At 55.6% G+C, this 21,717-nt stretch overlaps 1 protein-coding gene across 1 annotated transcript; it reads right to left on the bottom strand.

Moving 5' to 3' along the window:
• Positions 1-4,256: 4,256 nt before the first annotated feature.
• OPRD1 (opioid receptor delta 1) lies at positions 4,257-15,654 on the bottom strand. The gene is made up of 3 exons (XM_069803287.1): positions 15,245-15,654; positions 8,983-9,332; positions 4,257-8,291 (listed from the first exon to the last, which is right to left on the bottom strand). The coding sequence occupies exons 1-3, from the start codon at positions 15,460-15,462 to the stop codon at positions 7,759-7,761; spliced, it is 1,101 nt and encodes a 366-aa protein (XP_069659388.1). The 5' UTR covers positions 15,463-15,654; the 3' UTR covers positions 4,257-7,758.
• Positions 15,655-21,717: the final 6,063 nt, after the last annotated feature.

The following is a 21,717-nucleotide window of genomic DNA, read 5'->3' on the forward strand; positions in this document are numbered from 1 at the left end:
AAATAATTGGAATATACAGATCAAGTGATGCACAATGCAATTGCTCACCACTTGCTGACCCAGTCAGTTCCCGAGCAGTCATCCATGCCCCCCAGCCAACCCCCCCCTGGTTTATATACTGGACGTGACGTCACATGGTATGGAATACCCCTTTGGCCAGTTTGGGTCAGCTGTCCTGGCTGTGTCCCCTCCCAACTCCTTGTGCTCCTCCAGCCTTCTTGCTGGCCAAGCATGAGAAGCTGAAAAATCTTTCAGTTAGTATAAACATTACTTAGCAACAACTGAATACATCAGCGTGTTATCAACATCCTTCTCATACTAAATCCAAAATATAACACTATACCAGCTACTAGGAAGAAAATTAACTCTATCCCAGCCGAAACCAGGACAGGCTGCTGGGGTTGGAAGAGTGGCTACTCACTCTGTGGGGCTCCCAGCACCCGGGTGGAAGGAGGTGGCTCCGGCCCCGGCTGTGTTGGGGTTGGGGTTAGATGCAGGTGGGTTAAATTGCCAGTCAATCTGGGCTTGGGGTCCAGGGAGTTTGAGGTGTGGGTTTTGGTGCAATTTCTGGGTGGTGTGAATGTCTCCCTAAGAAGGTAAGGACTCTGTAGAGGTGATGTGCTGTTCAAAACCCTGTGGAAAATGATTTTAGGAAGGACAAAACTTGCCCTGGTAAGGGCTGGAGCCCCCCCAAGGTGTCACTGACAGCATGGAGGGGAAGGGCACATGTGGAGCAGCCAGGCAGGGACCCGACCAGCCTGGCCGAGGCACCGCGTCCCAGCGACTGCCCATCAGCAGCAAACCTTTTGCTTTGGAACCTCCCCAGTGCAAACCTGGGGCTGGCTGGGGTTTGGCTCTCCCCTCCTCGTTACCCCTCTGGCTGCTGGTCCCTGGGGCTGGTGTCCCTGGTGGGTTCAGCTCCGCTCCCAGCGTCTCTCACCATCAGCTCAGGGCAGCTCTTCCCAATCCCTCCTTCTCAGTCCCACTGTTGGACATGGAAGAGTTTCATGATGCAAAACTGAACCAAGAAAAGCCAGTGCGAGGGGTCAAGCTGGTACCTGGGGAGGCTTTTCTCCATGGAGCCTGGCCCGGTTGCTCTGGTTGCACCAAGAAGCTCCTGTCCCTCTGAACCAGGGTGTCCCCATTGGGGTGTAGCATCCTTGGGCACACGGCAAAAGGCCAGGCAGATGGAGAGGATTCCTCCTCCCCGAGCAGGATTTTCCTTGTTTCCTCAGTTGCTGAAAGCCTCCTGCTCCCGTATTGCCTCAGCTGTCGGTGAGCTGGGATCCTCTCACGGTGGCCGGACTCTGCTTCCCAAACGCAGTCGATAACCTCTGAGAGCAAATGCCTGCCCAGCGTCGTGGCCAAGGGCTGGTTTGTCCCTTCTGGGTAACACCGACCCCGGGGCTGGGACACCTTCATGGAGGGGTCGGCTCATGCTGGTTCTGCCCAACCTCCACCTCCTCCCCAAATTTCCCTGCCATGTGAGGTATGAGCCCCCATCCCAGTGCTTCCAGTTACTCCTTGGCCCCTTAGCATGGGCAGGTTTTTGCATCTGTCCCCCAAGTTTGGGCAATTTCTTGCAGTACAAGCAGGACCAGGCTGGTGGTACCATCCTGTGTGCTCCCCCCAGGGCCAGATCCTGCCAGGAGCTCAATGCAACTCCCTCCTCCGTCTCCTGCAGCTGGGAACAAAACCCCAGTCGTTCCCAAATAGGATGGGATTGTTGCCATCCACCCGTTCTCAAGGGGCTGCTCCTGCTCCTGGGAAGGGCAAAACATCCCCTCGTGAGTAGGGAGCCTGCTGGTATTTTCAAGAAAGAGGGGAAAACAGGGCTGGTGAGAACAATAGAGTTTAAAATATTCGGAGCTGATGAATCAGCCAGCGTTGTCTTGGGAGCTGGAGTGACACTTCAATGGGAAGTTGCTGGAAATTGGGGGAAGGATGAGCCCCCGCGCAGGGGGGAGAGGGTGAGCAAAGGAAAACAGCTTAATTGAGGAAAGGGAAACATCTCATTAATGAGGTTTTGCACCGGCAGAGCGAGGTGGTGGCATTTTGGGGGGTGATGAGGAGGAATTTGGGTCCTGTGGTAGGATTTGGGGGGGATCCCTGGCTGTGCCAGGGTCCAGCCTCAGTACACGGCAGAGGTTTTCCACCGCCAGCACAGCCAGACCTTTTCTCATTGTCAGGGGGTCCCCGATCGTCAGCTCCAACCCCGCACTCCCCATCCCCATCTGTTGCTATTAGAACTGTGTAAAAGAGTTTTAATTTACAGACAAAAGATGGGACCATGGGATTTGGGGCTTTTAGCATCTGTGGAGGATGAGCTGTGGTGTTGTAAGGCGCTTTTGTCTCTGGAATAAAAGCACATTTTGTGTTGTCTGAGTGATGAGTGGGGTGGGGTTTTTTTCTATTTTTTTAATGTGTTGCTTTTCTGGGTGCAAAAAAATCTACCTGTGCAATGCTCCTGCAGGATCTGCCGGGAGGGAATTAGTCTTCATGAGGGTTTGGGGGATACTGAGTTGATTTCTTGTTCTCCTTTTCCTGCCTCAAAGAGGAAACGAGCTTTAATTATTGCCAAGTTGCCTGCTGGCAGGGCCGTGTGGTTTTCCCTGGGCTTTGGGAGCCGGCTAATTAAACAGCCTGCTGCAGTATGTCGGGTCGTGTGGGTCTTTAATGATGGATCCGCAAGGGGAGGAGAGAGTTTGGTCATTGCACGGGGCTGTCTCCCCTGCCTGAGTCCTGTCGTTAAGGCTGGGAACCTGGCCAGTATATCCCAGTATAACTGGGGTGTGAAATGGTCTGGTGTTGCTCCTGGTAAATAAGCATGTTGGGTCTCTTGGAGATGGGAATTGGGTTGAAATAGCGACACGTGGAGCTCTCTGCTCCCTCCCAAAACCACTGAAGTCCTGGTTTATCTCCTTTAGCAACATGCCAAAAGCAGAGAAAACTTCTCACCCGGCTCAGGACATCCGTCCAGAGCTGCGGAATGGGAGCTCGGCTCCTTCCCTGTGTGGAAGAGCCTCGGCGCTCCCACAGGACACCAACCACCCCCCCCATGGCCGGTCCCTGGGCTCTGCGTGTTCTTCCCAGTCTCGCCTGTGCAGGGAATAAAATAGCACAAATTGAGCAGAATTTGTAACTGTGAAAGGAGGGGAAAAAAAAAAAAAAGCCTTAGTAATTATTCATAGTGGTTTTTTTTTCTTTTTAAATGATGAATTGCAAGTCAAGAAGCGTCTCTTCAGGGCTGAGAGCCTGAATCCACCCCAGGCTGCTCCGGAGCAAGGGTGGTGGGAGATATCACCCGCGTCCTTGCCAGGAAAGCCAGATTTACTCATTTCCATATGCATAATAATGCAATTACGAAGTCAGCCTAAACCTGCGGTGCAGACAAAGAAACAGGCGGCTTCATAATTAATCACACGTGTAAGAATAAAGCCTGTTACATTAGGGTTCATTATTTGGTGGATTAATTAAAAAAAAAAAACCACCCAAGAATGTTTTCTGCAGTAGCAAATGTGTTATTAGACTGCAAAGACGGGCCCTGGAAATAGCTTGTAGGTGCATGGCAGCTCCCATGTGCTGGCACACGTCACTGCATTATTCACTGGGCTGGCTGCTGGTTTAACTGGGCTGTGAAATTGCTGGAGTCGGTGCCTGGATTTGTTTTCCGAGGGCGCTGGATGATGGAGAGTGGTCTTGGAGGGGTGCTGGAGCAGCGATGCCCCTGCTAGAAATCACATCCAGGCTGGAAATCCGGTTTTTGCATCCACCCCCTGTTCTTTACGGTTTCCCCATTCTTTGGGAACTCACAAAATACTTCACAAATCTACATAGCAGAAGTGATAAATACTGTAAAATCCAAAGTCTCATTAAGTGAGAGCGGAGTTACAGGCTCAAACACCTCTTTCCATTGCGTTTTCACTAAATCCTCATTTGCATTTAAATTACAAATGTAATTTGGACCTGAGTTTGAGCTGCTGGGCTATTAAAATAAAACTATATCTTGACAACCGGCAGCAGAGGGACACCTCAAATGCCGCCAGTGCGGTACAAAGGCTTTTTGTTACCGGGGCTTGCAAAATAACCTCAGCTAAAGGGGCTCGGGGTTTCATGAAGGTGGGTTTTTCCCAGTACGGAAGAGTTTTTAAAACTTGAATTTAGAGGTAGTTCTTCTCCCATCACTGCCCAAAACACCACCCTGAGCCGGACCCTGCTCATTTGCAGTGCCTGAGAGTCAAAGGAGAGCTGGAAACTGCTTGCTATCTCTTATTTTATTTTATTAATTTTTTTAGAAAGCACGGTTCCTATACAGAAATGCCATCAAAACCCCAAAATCACGAGGGCTGGGGCTGAAAATACTGGCTGAAGCACTTTGCGAAGTCCCAGCCGGTGCTGCGGACCCAGCGGATTCAGCAGGAGCCCGAGCTCCATCACACACCGGGTAGCAGGGGGCTGCTTTAGCGGGGGGGTGAGGGCGGGATGGGGTGACCTGTGGTCACTTTAATTTCATACAGCTATAGACAGAGAGATATACATATATATATATATAAGTATACAGAGAGAGCCCTCCGAGTGTCCCAGCTGCGGCATGGCTCTGCATGGGGAGATATAAGCTCCCAGTGGGGTTTCCCTGGGTCAGGATTCGACCCCCGTTTCCCAACCCAAACGAGGGGCTGGTGGAGCTGATTTTTGGGGGGTTGCCGTTGCGCGGAGAAGCTGGATCAGCCCTCGGGTACCTGCCGGCATGCTGCTGAAATGGGCAGGCAGGTGATGCTCTAGGTCAGTGTCATCGCAAGGGCCCTGGTGCGGTGTTTGCCATCAGCATCCCCTTTCCCCCAGGAATATTCTTTTTTTTTTTTTTTATTATTCAGCAAAACCTAAGCTAAGAAAAGCCACGATCCTCTCTGTGTCCTAGGCTCTGAGCTCTGCCCAAGCGTGGCTGCATTTAAAAAATAATGACTTGAAGCCTTTTAACCCGCTTTAAGGCCATCGCAGGCACATTTCCCAGCGGGGTGGGAATTTGGCAGCTGGCAAAAAGGCCCCGTGGAGATGGGAAATGGGGTGGCTGAGCTTTGGGGAGCTGCCCACGGAGTCCCAAGCCAACCCACAGCCCCCGGCACTTGCGGCTCGGCCCCCCCCAACACAACGGCATGTCCTCAAAGGGGCTGCGCTGGGGCAGAGATGCCCCATCCATGGATGATGGGGTTCACCTCCTCCATGTCCCCCAGTTTCTTCGCTGTGCTCTCAGCAGCTGCTGCGGTTGGAAACGCTGCTCTCCTTCGTGTCTTTACCAGACTTGATCACAGGGTCGGTGTTTCTAGGGGACACTGAGGCACTGGCTAAGGCGGGTTAAAGAGTTCAATGATTTTGGGTCATCACATTTTTGGGGGTTACCCCCCAAATTGAGATATCAAGCCAGAATTCAGCTTCATACTGAAGCCTGGAGTGAAACCCAGGATGTCTTGGTCTACAGCGTGGGACATCCCATCCCTGCAGGGACATCCAGCCCTGTTGGGACATCCCACCATTGCCAAGACCTCGCTCCCAAACCAAGAGCCTTTCCCACCACATGGTACTGAGGGTTTTGCCCCCAGGGTGGGTGGAGGTGGAGAGCTGAAGGGTGGTCAGAGGACCACCTTAGAAACCTTAGTCTCTCTTCTCATGGAGCCAAAGCTCAGCCTCTTGGGACCCTGGGGGTTTTCCCCCAGTTCCTGCCCCAGAGCCGATCCTGCTCACCCTCCTGCACCCGATGCTCTATGAGCAGCCAGGCTTGCAGCAGCAGAGGATGAGGAGACCAAGCGTGGCTCTGCCAGTGGTCCAGGACTCCATCCGTGCCTGCAGAGGGATCCCAAGGAGCCCTGGGTGGGAGCTGGAGATGTCCAGGTTGATGCAACGCCGAGCAAGGGACTTTTGCTCAGGGCGGGAGGACACGGTGCAGGCAGACGAAGATCGCTTGCATGCTTTGGTGGCAATTCATTTGAGATCCAAATGGGCAATTTCATCCTGTTTGATTCCTTTGAAAAAGAAATTGGTTTTGGCTGCCTCATCGGCTCTGCCTTCCTAAAGGGGAGGCTGCAATTTCCACAGGCTCTGGAGAAACGTTGGGCTGGTAAGGAGAGGTAATGGCCTTTATTAGGCTAAATTGATGCAACTGGAAAAACCAGAGACACAACCCAGACTCTCCATCCAGCCCACGAGCCCCAGGTGCACCCGGGCACTTGCTTACTTCCTCCAGCTGCATCAATTTGTCCACTAAATGCTATTACTGCTCCCTCTGAGCCTCCTCCTCCTCAGGTCGTTTGACCTCCCGGCTGCAGCCACGGCAGTGGGAAGGTGAGAGGAAGGAAAAGTCGCAGCTCCCGGATGCCGCTCGCAGCCGGCGTGGGGCTGGTGGGGGCGTTCAGGGAGCGGAAGCCTGGGAGAACCCATCAGTCATCGTTTAGCAGCAGATAATGTGGTCCAGAGGTCCCTGGCCAGTGGCTCCTGCAGGATGCGCTGCCTTCGAGCTCGGCCGCCTCTTCGGAGGGATGGCTGCTCCATCCAGATGAGTGCTGAGCGTGAAATCCCAAAATTTCTGCCTCTCACAGGCTCTGGATCCTTTCTCAGTGCTTGCACAACCTCTGTCCCTGCTTGGGGAATTATGAAATGATGGTGATGTTTTTCCCATCTCCTACTAAAAAAAAAACCCATCCTATCCCTTTTGGCTTTGCTAAAGGAAATCTGGGCAGTGCTGTTGCTCATCCTTCACCTCATGGGCAGGGGAGGGAGAGACCTCGCAGCACCTCCCGTTAGTCCATCCTAATTGCTTTAGCACTGTGAGAAACTCCTCAAGTCCCCACAGTTGCTCCCTTAATGAGATCTTTCTCCAGTTTAATGTCTTTGGAGGCAGATGGGTGAGGAGCGGTTCCCCATCACCCTGATGGATGCTGGGCCAGGGGAGTTTGGGATTGCCACGTGGACACAGGGTGAGATTGGAATGTGCCCTGCTTCATCCCCCACCCGTCCCCTGGCTGTATCCAAATTCCCAGCATCACATCTGTGACTACGGCTGCAGTCAGAGGTCTCTAAATAATACAGTAATGACATTAACAGTACAAAGTTGTCCTCCGGGGCAGTTCTCGTTTGAAGGACTCCAGTAAAATTTTTACTGTGGATCTGGAGCTCTTTGATAACAGTGTCTCTGAAGCAGCATCGTTTTCTCTTCCCATCTCTGGCCATTTTTTGGACTCAGCTCAGAGGGGGATGGAGTGAGGTCCCATGATGTGGCATCACCCCCCGGCACAGCTCCCTTTTGCCACGGGAGTGTTTCCCCTCCTGCCATGGGCTGTGGTGCCATCTTGGCCCATGCAGGAGAAGAAGCACGTGGTCATTGCAATCATGGTGTCCCACGATGCTTAGGCTTTGCCGATAGCCATGTGTCGGAGGGTGACAGCCCTTGTTGGGTGTATGGAGCTGCTGGCTGTCCGCAGCCACGGTGGAAGCAGCAGCAGAGCAGCTCTGCCCAGGTTGCCTCTTGTTTTGGTCCTCTCCCTACGTTGCTTGGTGAGTCCCGATTCCCCCATCCCTGGTTCTCCAGGATGAAAAAAGTCTTTGCAGTCACTTGCTGTCAGTCTGAACATAAACCCAGCGGTGTTACTGAGCAGTGCCCGGGCCACCGCTCTGCTAGAGCTCTGTGGTGGTGACCTGGGTCACTTCTGAGCGCAGGTTTTCCCCTCCGTGGCCCTGGCAGCCCCGCTGGAGGCTGCCCACGTCTAGTCATGCTGGCTTGTTGCGGGCTTCAGAAGGGGTGCAGGTGGAGATGCGCTCCCGCGTGGTGTTTCTGGCACGGGAGAAGCTGTTCTGGTCCACGCGTGCTCGGAAAGGCAGGCAAAACTCTCGGAAACACCTCTTGAAATTTTCATCCAGGAAAGCGTAAAGGACGGGGTTGAGGCTGCTGTTGGTATAACCCAGGGCAATGCAGAAATGCAGGCTGGCCACCACGTAGGGGTTCTTCTTGTCTATGTCCACCAGCGTCCAGACGATGACAAAGATGTGGATGGGCGTCCAGCAGATGATGAAGGCTGCCACCACCACCAGCACCATGCGCGTGATGCGCCGCAGGTTGCGGTCTTTCTCCTTGGAGCCCGAGAGGAGGCGGACGCTCTTCAGTCGAAGGATCATCAGCCCGTAGCAGATGGTGATGACCAAGATGGGGACCATGAAGGCGAAGATGAAGACGCAGATCTTGGTCACAGTGTCCCAGTAGATGGGAGGATCAGGAAACTGGAGTGTGCACAGCACCATCCCGTCTGTAGGAGAGAGGACGATCAAAGAGGGAGCCAGTGGAGCGTCTGCTATGAATACCACCTGCCTTCTGCTGGGTCATGGCTAGGCATGTGAACGCTTGTTAAAAACACAAGGAGATGCATGCCCACCTGCCAGCTCTTTCCCAGGAGCTTTGTGCCACCAGTCCCCTGCCCACAGGGTGCCGAGGGGTTGTAGTGGGTGCAGTGACCCAGGGACTTGCTCCCTGCAGAGCCTCCTGGGCCATCGCCATGCTGTCTCCTCCCAACCCCCGTGTCACCTTCCACTGAAACCTGTCCACTTCCTCAAGGTGCCCAGAGCTCTCATAGCAGCCAAGGGCTGGTGTCCTCACACAGGAGCTGTGGAGCTTAGTGTGGGCCAGTGGGGGACTTTGCAATACCACTGAGGGTGTTTTTAGGCACCTGATTTGCACCCCAGGAGCTGGGGAGAGGCACTGGTTGGACTGGAGATGGGGAAGGGGGGGGACAATTTCTGGGACAGTTTCCAACCTCAGCAGCCAAGATGGAAAATAATACCGTGATGATTTTTCCATGGCAGGGCATGCTTATGGTCCCATGGAGGGATGCCCATCACTGAGCTCAAACCTGCTACAGGACCATGTGCCTTGGGTTTGCCAGGTCACCCCCGGGATGGACAGATGGGACAGGAGGGGACCTTTCCCCAGAAGCCACTTGCCTTTTGACTTGGTGACTGCCATGGCCATGATGGGCACCCCGATGAGGGAGGAGAGCACCCAGATGCAGACATTGATGACCTTGGCCTTGGCCGGCGTGCGGAAGTCCAGGGCCTTGACCGGGTGACACACGGCGACGTAGCGGTCCACACTCATCATGGTGAGCGTGAAGATACTGGTGAACATGTTGTAGTAGTCAATGGAGAGCACGACTTTGCAGAGCAGCTCCCCGAAGGGCCAGGTCTCCATCAAGTACTTGGCGCTCTGGAAGGGCAGCGTGCTGGTGGCCAGCGCGTCTGCCAGGGCCAGGTTGAAGATATAGATGTTGGTGGCCGTCTTCATCTTGGTGTACCTGGGGATGGCAGAGAAGAGAGCCGTTACAGGTGGTCAGGGCTGGCTTACCGTGCTCAAGTATGTGTGTGCATGCTCAATATGATGATGAGGGGGCAGAGCCCGGCTTTCTCTGGCTGCTCGCAAAGTGCCATCACCCTTGGTGGGCAAAGGTACGTGGTTGTAATGTGGCCTTCTGCAGCACCACTGTGCTCAATGCCTTTCTAGATGGACCAGGGAGCACGTTGAGAAAATACTTGTGTTCGTACGAGGGTTTAGTGTGTGTTGAAGTCCTGGTGCCTGAGCATGGGGTTGCACTGACACGTGCTGAGCTGGGACCTTATCGAGCACCTGCACAACACGGCTTGGACCCTGCCGAAGCCGTTATCCCTTACCCGACCGGGGAGGTGACACTCATTCCCGTGGTTGCCTTTATTCAAAGGAAATCTGAAGAAATTTGCAGAGAAATCAATTCTCCAATTATATCGATTTACTCCATTTCCCTGAATCAGTTACGCAATGTCCTTTACCTCCTGAAATCTCCTTTATCTGATTTTCCACCCAGTAAATCGTGATTATCTAGCTTGCTTCCCTGTTGAGCTTACTTGCAGAAATTGGATCGATTACCCCCGGAAACAGGCCATCTGGAAGCAGCCCAATTAGCCAGGCTAGAGCTCTAGAGCCTTTGGGGAAGCCTGGCTGCCTCGGCCACGGCACGTGGCTCAGGGGCACGGTGCCGCTTCCCCCGAGGCATTTGGCAAGGGCTGCAGCCACCCATGGCTGGCATGCCGGCTCTGGTCCTTGTCACATCACGGTAAGAGAAATGCCCGGTCCTGAGTGCCGAAACCCTTCCTGAAGTGATGAGGCATCGTTTTGGCGGGCGCCGGGGCTGGCATGAATAAGTGTGTGTCCTCGGAGCATCCAGCCCTGCAGGTGTTGCTCAAGGTGATGCTTTGAATGGTGTGGTTGGTTTGAAATGGACGTACATCCCTGCTGCCAAAGGGGTTGTCGGGGGTCCCCAAAGGGCAATGCATTGGGGTTGGGTCGGGGCGGCTCTGTGGCACCCTCCGGTTGTTTGCTAGGCTGAGGTCAGGGCTACACCAGCAGCTCAAACCCTTCCCTTGCACTCCCTTCCCATTGCTCAGAGCATCCTCCGCAGCCCCAAGCTCACTTAGATGCACCCTAATTAATTAACAAAAGTGTCAGTTTGAACACAAGCATCTCTGTGCATGGCTAAACCTGCCCCTAATATCCTTGGGGTGGGGTTCAGCCCTAGACAGAGAGGGGGCTGAATTTGGCCCCGGTGCATGTTGAGGGGGACCCCTTGATTGCCAAATAAAAAGGTAATTGGCACCGCTCATAGAAGAACCCCATCGTGTGATGGGGTACCTGGAGTAAATTGGGGTGAGGAGATTGAGTAGCTCCCATCTCAGATGGTTGCTGCTCTGCTGCCCTGGCTGGAGACCAGGAGAGTGGGTTGGTGTAGGAAGGAGGTTCCTGGCCTCAATGGTAATATCAATTCCCTTCACTTTATCCTTTTCTCCATCTCAGCAGGGTCAGGAGAGTGTGCCAGCGGGGACAGAGACCCATCGGGTTATGCTGTCAGTAGAACTGGGATGTGGAGGCTGCAAAAACGATTTCTCTCTGGGAGAAAATAGTGGCTCGGACCAGCATCCAGCGCCAAAGGTGTTTCTTTCTTGTTCACCTTGGCTGCAAATGGCAGCCCCTTGCTCAAGGGTGGAAATATTTGAATTGAACTTTTTAAAATTTTAAATATGGCATAAAAAATGTCTTTTCTTTGAGAAGTCCTTCTCGGTTCTTTTTATTTTCCAAGCTCTTTTGCAAATGCATCTCTTAGAAAAGTTTCATTCCAAATTAAACAAAAAGCTGAGAATTTGTGTTATTTTCAGGTTTTGCCTCACCTAGATTAAAAAATAGTTGTCTCAGGTAGACTCACACTTCTTTGATCTCTGCTTTTTGAGTAAAGTGGAAAAAAAATCAGTTATTCACGCCGTGCTCTGCTAGGCACGCTTGGCCATGCTGGGTAAGCGCTTCCCCAACCCCCTGCCAGATGTGCCAGGGGTGGGAAGGCTGGGGGGGCCGGGGCTGTAGCCCCTTCCCCAGGCAGGATGGGGCTGTGCTGGTGAGGGCAAAGCAGCAATGGGGATGACTGGGATGATTGGGATGACTGGATGATGGGGATGACTGGGATGATGGGGATGAAAATTTAGCCCCCGGAGCTGGGGTTTTGGGGCAGGATTCAGCCCCCTCCAGGATTGGGCTGAGGGTCAAACCCACTGCACAGGTGGGGGGGGTCAATCCTGGTGACTCCCCGAGCTGCAAACGAAGCCGATGCTCCAGGAAAGAGATTTATCACGCGCAGCAGATCAAACCGTCCGCTTCTGCTGATGGAGCTCCCCGGGCTGCCAAACCCATTGCAATTAAGTGAGTGCCTTGATTGGGAAGTTATGCACTTGAACGAAACAATCTGGAAGGTGCTGAGGGAGAGATGAGGCTGGAGGTGATGGAGTGAGCGCAGGGCAGCTCTGCATTCCAGCAGCAATGCCAGCAACTGGACTCCCAGGTAAGGACCCTTTAGCTCTCCAAACCTCTCCAAAAATAAATAAGTGAAAGAAACCACTTGCAAAACTCCTGGAGCTGCTAAAAGCCACCGCCTTAAAGAGCCTGGCTTAACAAATCCTGCACCCAGCAAAGGGATGCCCTTGCAGCCTGTGCGGGAGCTGGTGGGGGGTTGATGGGCTCTGCGGGGACGTGGGCACTCGCAAGCCTGAGCTCGCAGCTGCAAATTGCTTCCAGGGGTATTTTTAAAAGCTCCTGACAATGCAGTGGTAATTGCAGCGCCAGTCTCCATCAGAGCTGCTGACGGAGGGTGCTGAGCAGGCTGAGCTCCCTCCGGGCACACGGCTGGCTTTCGGCTGCTCTGGGCAAGAAGTGCTTTGGATTTCGGCTGTGCTCGGCTCTCTGGGGTGCCGGGTGCCCATTCGGGGAGCTCAGCTGGGGGCTGCGGACCAGGGTACTGCATGTACCTGCTCCCTGGCATGCACGGGCTCTGCAGCATCCTCAGCGCTGCATCCCCAGGGACCCCGAGGTCCCCAAGCCCCGCAGGATGCTCTCCAGCCATGCTTGCAGGCTGCCCGGGCACCTGCACGGGCCCTAAGGGCAGTGGGAGGTGACACTGGGAGGTGTCCCCAGGAGGTGTCCCCAGGGCCACAAGGCAAATGCCCAGCATCTCCCCAGCAGCGAGGTCTGAACCTGAGCTGATCCCATTTCACAGCCCTATCATGCGTGGACATGGGTTTGGTGGAGCCTACCTAGTCCTGGCCTAAACCCCGCCAACGTGGAGCAACTCTGCCAACGAACCCCTGTGAAACTCCGGGTGGGCTCAGCCACGTAAGGGGCAAAGGCACGTACTGGGCTCCGTGTGTGTCCGCAGCCCCCCTGTCCCAGGGACTCAAAGGACGGCATTTATTCATTCCTTGGGAGATGTGTTTAATTCCAGCATCAGCTGGTGGGTTGGAAAATGGGGGGCTAGAAACCACGGCGATGGGAACTGTGGATGCTGTAGAGTCAGGCTTTCTAAAACACGGGTAACGTTAGGTTACTTAGTGAGTTAAATAGGGAGGAGGTTGTTTGCACATTAAAGCTTTCTCTTTAAAATGCATTCCCTCTTCTCACAGAGCACAACCAGCTGGAGGGGGTCTAATAACACTCATCCTTCACCTTGACACCATATGTGGCGTATGTCTCTGCAACAATTACCTTAATTTGCTTTTTCAGTCTAAGGTTGATTTTTAAAGCTAGTTCGAGTGGATGAAAAATCCCATCCAGTTGGGTAGGGTCAGAGAGTGACAGCCCCATCCCGCTACCCATCCGCCCACCCTCTCGGGTGCTGGAAAATACACAGCAGAGCTACCCAAAGAGCGGGGAGCCAGGCGCGAGGGTGATGGGCAGTCCGTTGTGGCTCATGGACATGTTTCAGGCTGGTTTCCTTCCCCCCGGTGAGTCACCGCATTTATTTCGTGCGCAGGCAGTGCCAGGCTGTGCTGACCTCCTGTAACCATCGCTATGGACTGAAAGTGCTGGGGGGGGGGTGTGGAAATCGTTAAAAATGGGGATTTGGAGGGTTTGCCTAAATCCAGCCACGAGCTCTGGTTTGGCCCCAGGGTTTTGGCTCCGGCTGCGGTTACAGCAACCCCTCCCTGGGGCAATGGGAACTGGGATTAACCCCATGAATCCTGGGCCCCCCAGGACAAGTCCCCTCCGGTGTGGGAGGGGGTGCTGTGAAGCCCAGGCACCCAGCGAGACCCCTGCTCCCTCCTGCCAGGCTGGAGCTGGCGAAGTCTCTGTGCCATCGCCGACAGCGGTGTGACGGCGAGCACGGCTCCTGCCTCCGCTGCCAGTGGGGTCTGGGGGCCATGGAGGGCTCAGCCAGCCCCCGTTGCCGGCGGTGGTCCTGTGGTCTGCAAGACTCGGCTTTATTGTCCCGTATTAACAGCAGCCTTGGCCATGTCAACCCATCTTACCCAGACAGCATCAACCAGCATCTCGGACAAAGGGGCTGTTCGTATGGGCAGGAAATTTTGCACCCCGGCACAAGCGCCGGGCTGGATAGAGCAGCGTCTCACTGTGCCCCATCTACTGAAAAGGGGAGCATTGGGGTCCCGTTGCTTGTCCTGGGGTGCGGAGACCCAGCAGACCCCCTCCCTGCCCAAGGAAAGCTTTGGCAGAGGTGCCTCTGCCAGCCAAGGTCCTGCCCTGGCTCCTGCTTTCCCACTGCAATGCTGGATGGAGTCAAAGTGGGGTTCGGGGTCCCCTGGGACATGAGTGGGTGTCTGCTGCTGGAGCTGGTACCTTGTGTTGGGGGGGGCTGGGGAACAGCTCGGCCATGGTGTGAGCTGGGGCTGGGCAATGCGGGCTCCTGCTCTTTGTTAGAGAAAAGCAGGAGTCAGCCGGCTGCGGGAGGTGCCGACGGCACGAACAGGAGCTCGCGGTGGAGCTGGGAATGGGCTGGGGTGGGTAATTTGTGCTCTGTGCATCTCAGGTCCCAGGGATGGAGTGGGGTTAGGTACCAGTGGGAGCCCACCAGCCCCTCTCCCCTGGCTGTGGGGTGGGTGCGTGAGGGGCTCGGGACCCTCCCTGAGAACAGGGCAGCTCTTACCATTTGTTTGTTGGAAAGAAACACCCTGCCAGCCTCTCGCCTCTCCCAAACCGCAGTGTGACCAGCCTTGTGGCTCCTCTTCCCCCCTGCTCCCCATGCAGGGGTGAGGAACACGCGGCTGCTGGGGTCGGGGTATGTCCCCCCCGGCTTCTCCCCCAAACGCCGGCTCCCGTGCAACCCCAGTGCTGCTCCGTGCACACGCAGTCTTTGCTTTTTCCTCCTGCACAGCATCTGGTCACCCCCCGCTCACGTGTGTGCTTGCACACACGCTGTTCACACACACATCACACCCGTCGGGTACACCCATCTCGGTGCTACCTGCTCACAAGCATCTGGTGCACACCCACCCTCGCTCCTGTTGCTGTCTCGCACCCAGTGCACACTCATCCCCCGTGCACACTTCTCCTGCTGTCTCACACACGGCACACGCTCGGTCCTGGTGCGCATTCGCTCCTGCTGCTGCCTTACCCCTGGTGCACGCTCACTCCTGCTGCTGTCTCACACACGGTGCACACCCAGTCCCGGGGCACGCTCGCTTCTCCTGCCATCTCGCACGTGGTGCACACTCATCCCGGTGCGCGCCGGCTCCAGCTGCCATCTCGCACTTGATGCACGCTCGCCCAAGGTGCACGCTCACCCCCCACGCACGCTCCCTTCTCACCCCCGGCCCTCCCCACGCTCCCTCGCTCGCCCTTTTCACGCCCTCCCCGGGACCGAGGCCGGCGTGGGGTGCCGCCGGGGCACCCCGTTCTCACCTGACGATGCCGTACATCACCAGGACGTTGCCCAGCAGCCCCACCACGCACACCACGGAGTAGAGCGCGGTGATGACGATGGCGATGAGGATGGACGTGGCGTTCTTGGCCCGCTGCGGCCCCGTCTCGTTGACCCCGTGGCCGGGCAGGGGGGCCCAGGCGGTCCCGTTGCCCCAGGTGGTACCGGCAGCCGTGGGCAGCTCCGTGGGCAGCTCCATCACCCGCTGCCGGCCGCGGCCCCGCCGTGGCTACCGGGCGCATCCGAGCTCCGCGGGTTCGAATCCCGCTCCCGGCCAGAGCCGCCGCCGTCTCCCGCACCCGTGCGGTGGCCGGGGACGCTTTATAAACCCGGCGTGTCCCCCGAGCCACGTGGGGCCGGGGGCGGCCCTGCCCGCCCGCCTGCCCCCACCCCTGCCTGCCTCCCACCTCCCACCAGCAGCTCCCTGCCTGCACCCCCCCCGTCCCTGCCTGTTCCCCCCGCTCCCTGCCTGCTATCCTCCCCCCCGCTCCCTATCCGTCGCCCCCCCGCCCCCACTCCTGCCTTCCTCCCCCCCCCCCCCCGCGACAGGTCCTTGTCTCCCTTCCCGGTCTCTCTTTCCCCCATCCCTGCCTCCCTCCCTTCCTCCCTGCTTTTCTCCCCCCCCCCAGCTCCCTACCTGCACCCCCCCCCCGTCGCTGTCTCCCCCCTCCCCATCCCTGCCTACCTCCCCCCCTGCTCCCTGCCTGACCCCCCCCCAATCCCTGCCTCCCTTCCCACCACCCAGGTCCCTACCTGCACCCCCCCCGCCTCCCTCCCTGCCTCTCCCCCATCCCTGCCTGCTTTCCCCGCCCCAATCCCTGCTTGTGTGTGTGTCCCCCCCCTCGGTCCCTGCCTGCCCCCCATCCCTGCTTGCCGCCCTCCTTCGGAGCCAGCGAGGGCTGCGGGGGCGGCCCCGAGCATCCCGGGGGGGGCCATGGCTTGAGGGAGAGTGCGATCTCTCTCGGTGCTATGGCTGTTTTGGGTTTTCTTTGTCTGGAAGAAGGGGGGGGGGACACAAACAGCCCCCTTGTCCCCAAAGCAAAGCTGGGGTTCCTCCAATTCCTGCTCCCCCCCCCCGCCCTGTGCCTTTTCTCCCCCCATATGCTGGGGGGTGGGGGGTGCTGGATGGGTTTAGGGGATGCTGAGGGGGTTTGGGGGGATGTTGCAGGGGGATTTGGGAGGGTTGTTGTGGGGTGGGGGTTTGGGGGAGGGAATTAGAGGGACACTGTAGGGGGCTTAGGAGGGATGCTGGGGGGGAAATTTGGGGCGAGATCTGGGAGGTTGCTGGGGGGTGAGGGGTTTAGGGGGGATACTGAAGAGGGACTTGGAGACTAATGCTGGGGGGGCTTAGGAGGGATGCTGGGGGGGTTCAGGAGGGGTGCTGCTGCAGGGTGAGGGATTTAGGGGGATGCTGCAGGGTGGGGGTGCAAACGCGGACCCATCAGCACCGCCTGCTCAGCAGAGCTGGGCTCTGTGGGATGCTGAAGGTCACCCTCCCCTTACCAAGGATGCTTATCATCCTTGGGGCAAGACCACCCCCCCTCCTCTGACAGGTCTCCCCCCCCCTTTCAGGGTCTGCAAAACAGAGAGGCGGGAGCCTTACTTTTCCTGGAGACCCAGTGGATGCAAGGGCTGTGGGAACCCCTGTTTGGGGTGCCTCCATCACCTCTTTGCTTTCAGGATGGATTAATTCATTGCCCTGTGCCCTGGGACAGAGCTGGCTCGGCCAGAGAGGATGGTTTGCTGCAATTTTGGGTGCTTTTGGCTCAGGAGGGAACGGAGCAGGGGACACAGGACATGGAGGAGAGGCCAGCAGCTGGTTCAACCCTCGAGATGGGGTTTTCAGTCTGCGTAGTGCTCTGCCAGCATGAAGCTCTTGCAGTGTCAAAGCATGCAGATATTTCATCAAGAGCCTCATAAAAACACCTAGGAGGGAATTAATAGCTTTTCATTCATCTGATGGTTCAGATGGTAAACAGCTCCTGGGCTGCTGACCAAGGAGGCAGAAATGACATGTGGTGGGTTTCTGCCATCATGGAGCGAGGGTTTTGGTGGCAGTGGTCCTGGCTTTGTCCTGGAAGGCTAGTGGGATGGGTACAGGCAGGAATTAGGAGCACAAGTATGGTTTTAATGTGCTATATCTGCCTTGGGTCCTGCACTTTGCATCCTCATGAGATGCATCAGCCTCGCTGCCTGGAAGGTGTTTCCATTCCTGTCATGGGTCTGCAAGGAGGCACCAAAAACCCAGGCGGGGCAGAGGGCTATGTCCTGCATGTGCGCGTCCTCCAGCACACAGGCTTTAAACACCTTCCCGGGGTGAAAACAGCCTCCCAGGCCCAGAGCAAGGTGGCGAGTCTCTGCTCTGCACAGCTCTGACACAGTCCGGCTGCTGATCGCTCCCAGCGGGAGGGAAACGTCAGATCGGGGAGTGCAAAATAGCTTTAAGCGTGGCTGAGGAGCTCTTTGGAAGAAGGCTCATCCTTCGCTTAGCTCCCGGCGTGGCCGGAGAACCCATACTGACCCTTTTCCAAGGAGTTATCTGCAAAGGAATAATCATCCTGACAGGTTCCAGCAAACACGTCCTCTCGGCTCAGCTCCAGCATTTATTTATTTTTTTCAGCTGGAATGTTAAAAATAAACCCAGTGAATACATAAAACAAATGGAAAATCTTTAAAGGGCTGTGCTGCTCATCTGCCTGCATGCCGTTGTTGCTGCTCCGCTTGCTGAGCTGGGCTACTGCCATGGATGTAGTTTCCAAAATTGCGGAAACTGAGGTAGGGAGGTCAAGTCTGAGAGGAAAGCATCACCCTATTGCCATGCATGGAGCCCGAGGACCGTGCATACAGCAGGTGAAGGGAAGCGATGGCTCCTGCAAGTCCTGACCCCCATTGCTGGTGCCAGTCAGTCCCCAGCCAGGAGTGAGGATGCCCGGGCAGCCGGGACTTCTCTCTGCACCCTGAATTTTATTGGTGACACTTTATCTTGGCTTGAGTCCTGCTCTCCTATGGGCATTGCTCCTCTTAGGAAGTTCTCCATGGCATTGCCTTAGCTTGTATTATTTTCTCCTCCACACTCTGGATAACGGGGGGAGGCTGCCTCTCCCACCCCCTCCAAACAGCCCCTGTGCAGAAGAGGAGTTAAATCAAATCGAGGTGGTGAGAGCGATGCTGAGGCTGTTGAGGGGGAAAATTCATGTTGCTCATCTGCCTGGCAAGCTGGGGTCCATCTGGGGGGGATTTACAGCCGCGGCTGCTAACGGCAGCGTTTTGATTTATTCAGAGGCTGCAAACTCGACAAAGCATATTTCACCATGGGAAGACCCTCTTCCCCTCCGGAATTTATTGGTTTTAATTAAAATGGCCATAAAAATAACATGCGGGAGCTATGAATCTGCTCTGGTAGGACTCCAGTCAAAATCCATGGGAATCTCTGGAGGTTAATGGAGGAGGAAACAAGGGGAGATGATTTCTCCCCAAAGATTTTCAGAAACTCAGGAGGACACTGATCCTCCGTACATGCCGCTCACCTTGTCTGGTGTGGTCCTGTCGGAGAGAGCCTTGCGTCAGGGCTTCGGCAACGCTGGGACGGCTGCGTCTTGTGACGATGGCCACAGGGCAGAGGTGTGAGACGGGGAGCCAGGTCACCAGGGCAGGTCGCCAGGTATATAACTATAACATAAATATAATATATAAAAATATAAATATATATTAATATTTATATATTGATACAATTTCCACTTTGGCAGTCAGCCTGAGTCCTGCCTGTGACAATTCAGGGCTGTGATGAATAGAGGGGAAGCTATGATTTTTATACCACCTCCCCAGTGCTTGACTTCCCTTTTTACTGGATTTTTGCCCAAAATTTGAAGAAGCGGTGCTGGGCAGCTGGGTGCGATGGCTTTCAGTTGGGCTAAGGGTTGCTTTTGGCAAGATGAGCAGCCCCAAGTGTTGGATGCTCAGGCTTTCCCTGGCTTGCATTGCAGTTCCTGTGCTGCTTTCTCACCTCCAGACACTACACAAGCAGGTTTTTTATTTGTGCAGGGTTTTGTTTTTAAAGCAAATATAGCTCAGACATGGAGCTTAGCATCTGCGATCGATCCTGCGGAGACGGGGACTGACTGAAATGCCACTGTGGGTGCTGCATCCCGATCCCATCGTTGTCCATGACCCTTCCTAACACCCTGGCATCAACCAGTGCTGGATGGTACCCACGGGCAGGGACACACCATGTGTGCAGACACCGTTTTTCTCTACCCCTTTGCCTGCTTTTCCATATGCCCTCAACAAAAGCATCTTGTGGACCTCTTTATCAACAGAGTACCGCATCCCTGGGTGCTCAAGAGGAGCCAAAATAACCCCCGTGTGGCAGCAAATGAATAAACCCCTCAACAAATCCACAGCACCAGAAGTCAAAATCAGATGCTGTTTGGAAAGTTTCCTGAATGTTTCATCTGCACCCTGCCAAGAGAGGGACTTTATTTGCACGGTTTTGCTCTTGGTAGCAAACGCAGTCCCTCACATGGGGAAGGAAGGAACATGGTACAAGAAGGCAACGGCTCCCATCGAGCCCACCAGCTCCTTTCCCTTCTGCTCAACAAAGCCGTCTGCCCTCGGGGCTGCGAACCCGTCGCGGGGTTTGTGGGCGAAGCCTTAAAATAGCAGGATGCGTAAGAGGAGCTGGGAGGGGGATCATCATGCGAGGAGGCAGCTGGGCTAAGCGAGGCCGACAGCAACCTGGGCAGAGCAGAGTGAGCTCCTTCTGCTGCAGGAGGAGCCTTGCCGGGACGGGTCGAGGCTGAGCCGCTGGGGTTTTCCAGGTCAAAGATGGGAAGTTGGAGACGAGATCTAGGCTCCCACAAGGCTGGAAATCCAGGTGGGTGCTGCAGCACCCAGAAAACCACATGCAAGAAGAGCAGGGTTGTGTTTGCACCCAGTGGGTGCTGTGGGAGGGCTGGTGGGGTGCCCTGTCCTGAAACCCCCCTCAGGGACGGACCCTGGCCCATCACCTCCCCAAGCCAGAGAGCAAGTGGGCTCTAACCAGCCTGCAGCCTCCCACGGGGAAGCTGCATTGAAAGCAAGGCACAAGAAGCAGTGGGATAGCGCTCAGACGAATTCTCTGTGATTAAGGAAGCTGCCAGGCCAGGGCTGAGTGTGGCTGTGCCCCGGCCACACAGCCAGAGCCACATGGTGCTGTGGACCCCGGTTTCCCTTTGAACATCTTGGGGAGGGGATGGGTGCTGGGACCAGCACCAGCCTCAGCAAGAGGTTACATGGTGGTGAGAGCAGTCCCATATGCATGATCCAAACGGGAGTCTGTCTGTCCATCCATCCACCCATCCATCCATCCCCTTCCATAACTGATATACCAGATGGGACTTACCAACCCCACGTGCTCCCCCTGAGCTGCCTTTGTATTTCTTCAGGGCCTGATTCACCCCATCCTAACTCAGCCCCTCCGGGTGGGTTGGATGGATGTGCTCAGAGGATTTCTGTCTCTCTCATTGCACCTATGAGAAACCCAAGTGGTCAGTGCCGTGGAGGCACCTGGATGGACCCCAGCTTGTGGTGAACCACCTTTGGGCGGGTTCTGTTTGCACGCAGCTCCCCTTGTTTAGAAGGATGCATGTGCAGAATGACACCTTGGGGAATTGCAGCAGAAAACATCGCCCTGTTTTCTGTAGGTCTGAGATGGTTTGGGGCTTGCAAGGAAGGGAGCAAATGGACCAGATGCTCCATGAGCATCAGCCCAACCACACTGGTATCCACCGAGCTGCGGGTCCAGGCTGCTCCCCCCGGCTTCCCGGGGCTCATCATTTCCCCTCCCTCCACTGACAGCTCCAGATAAATTGGCCTTGAAGAGGAAAATGGGCTGATTTGTGTGTTTTGTTTTCCCACGTCAACAGATCTGAGTGTTTTCATACCTTGCGGGGCAGCTGCTGGGAAAGAACAAAGCCCGTCCGTCAGGGGAGTTAAAATTAGATGAGATTCTTCTCTGCCTTACCATTATGCGTGGCTGAATGGCGAGAGGGAGATTTTTTTTTTTTGCAGCGTTATTTCCTCAGCATTGTGTGCGGGGAGGCTGTCTCTGAGGGCAGGCTATTTGCATAGCAGTGGATGTGCTGTGAGATGGCTGGGGTTGGAGCCGGGTTGGGAGGTTGGATGGGAAATCTCAGCTCAGCACTTTGCAGGCACCGATCCCATTCCCGGAGATCAGCGATGTCCCCGGGGGTGACGCCACCGGTGTCCCCGAGATGTTCTCAGTGTCCCCAGGACACAAGGGTGACTGTCCCCTCGCCAGGCTCCAGCAGGTGATGGTGCCAGCCTGCCCCTAGCCCCCTGCTCCCATCCAGGGTGCACCCAGGGTCCTTACAAATACAGGTTGGGTGCATCAGCTGATTCATCCTGTTTCCTTGAAAAATGCCTCCAAACTGATTATGTGATTTTAGGGGTTAAT

The sequence above is a fragment of the Haliaeetus albicilla genome, chromosome 16 (genome assembly GCF_947461875.1).
Source record: "Haliaeetus albicilla chromosome 16, bHalAlb1.1, whole genome shotgun sequence".
In the NCBI taxonomy this organism is placed as follows: domain Eukaryota; kingdom Metazoa; phylum Chordata; class Aves; order Accipitriformes; family Accipitridae; genus Haliaeetus; species Haliaeetus albicilla.

Bases quoted from the DNA above. Each gene is read 5' to 3' on its own strand.
- OPRD1 (XM_069803287.1), bottom strand. From the start codon at position 15,462: ATGGAGCTGCCCACGGAGCTGCCCACGGCTGCCGGTACCACCTGGGGC. The intron at 9,333-15,244 runs GTGAGAACGGGG...TGCCATCCCCAG, and splicing joins GTGATGTACGGCATCGTCAG to GTACACCAAGATGAAGACGG. The intron at 8,292-8,982 runs GCAAGTGGCTTC...TCTCTCCTACAG, and splicing joins GGCAGTCACCAAGTCAAAAG to ACGGGATGGTGCTGTGCACA.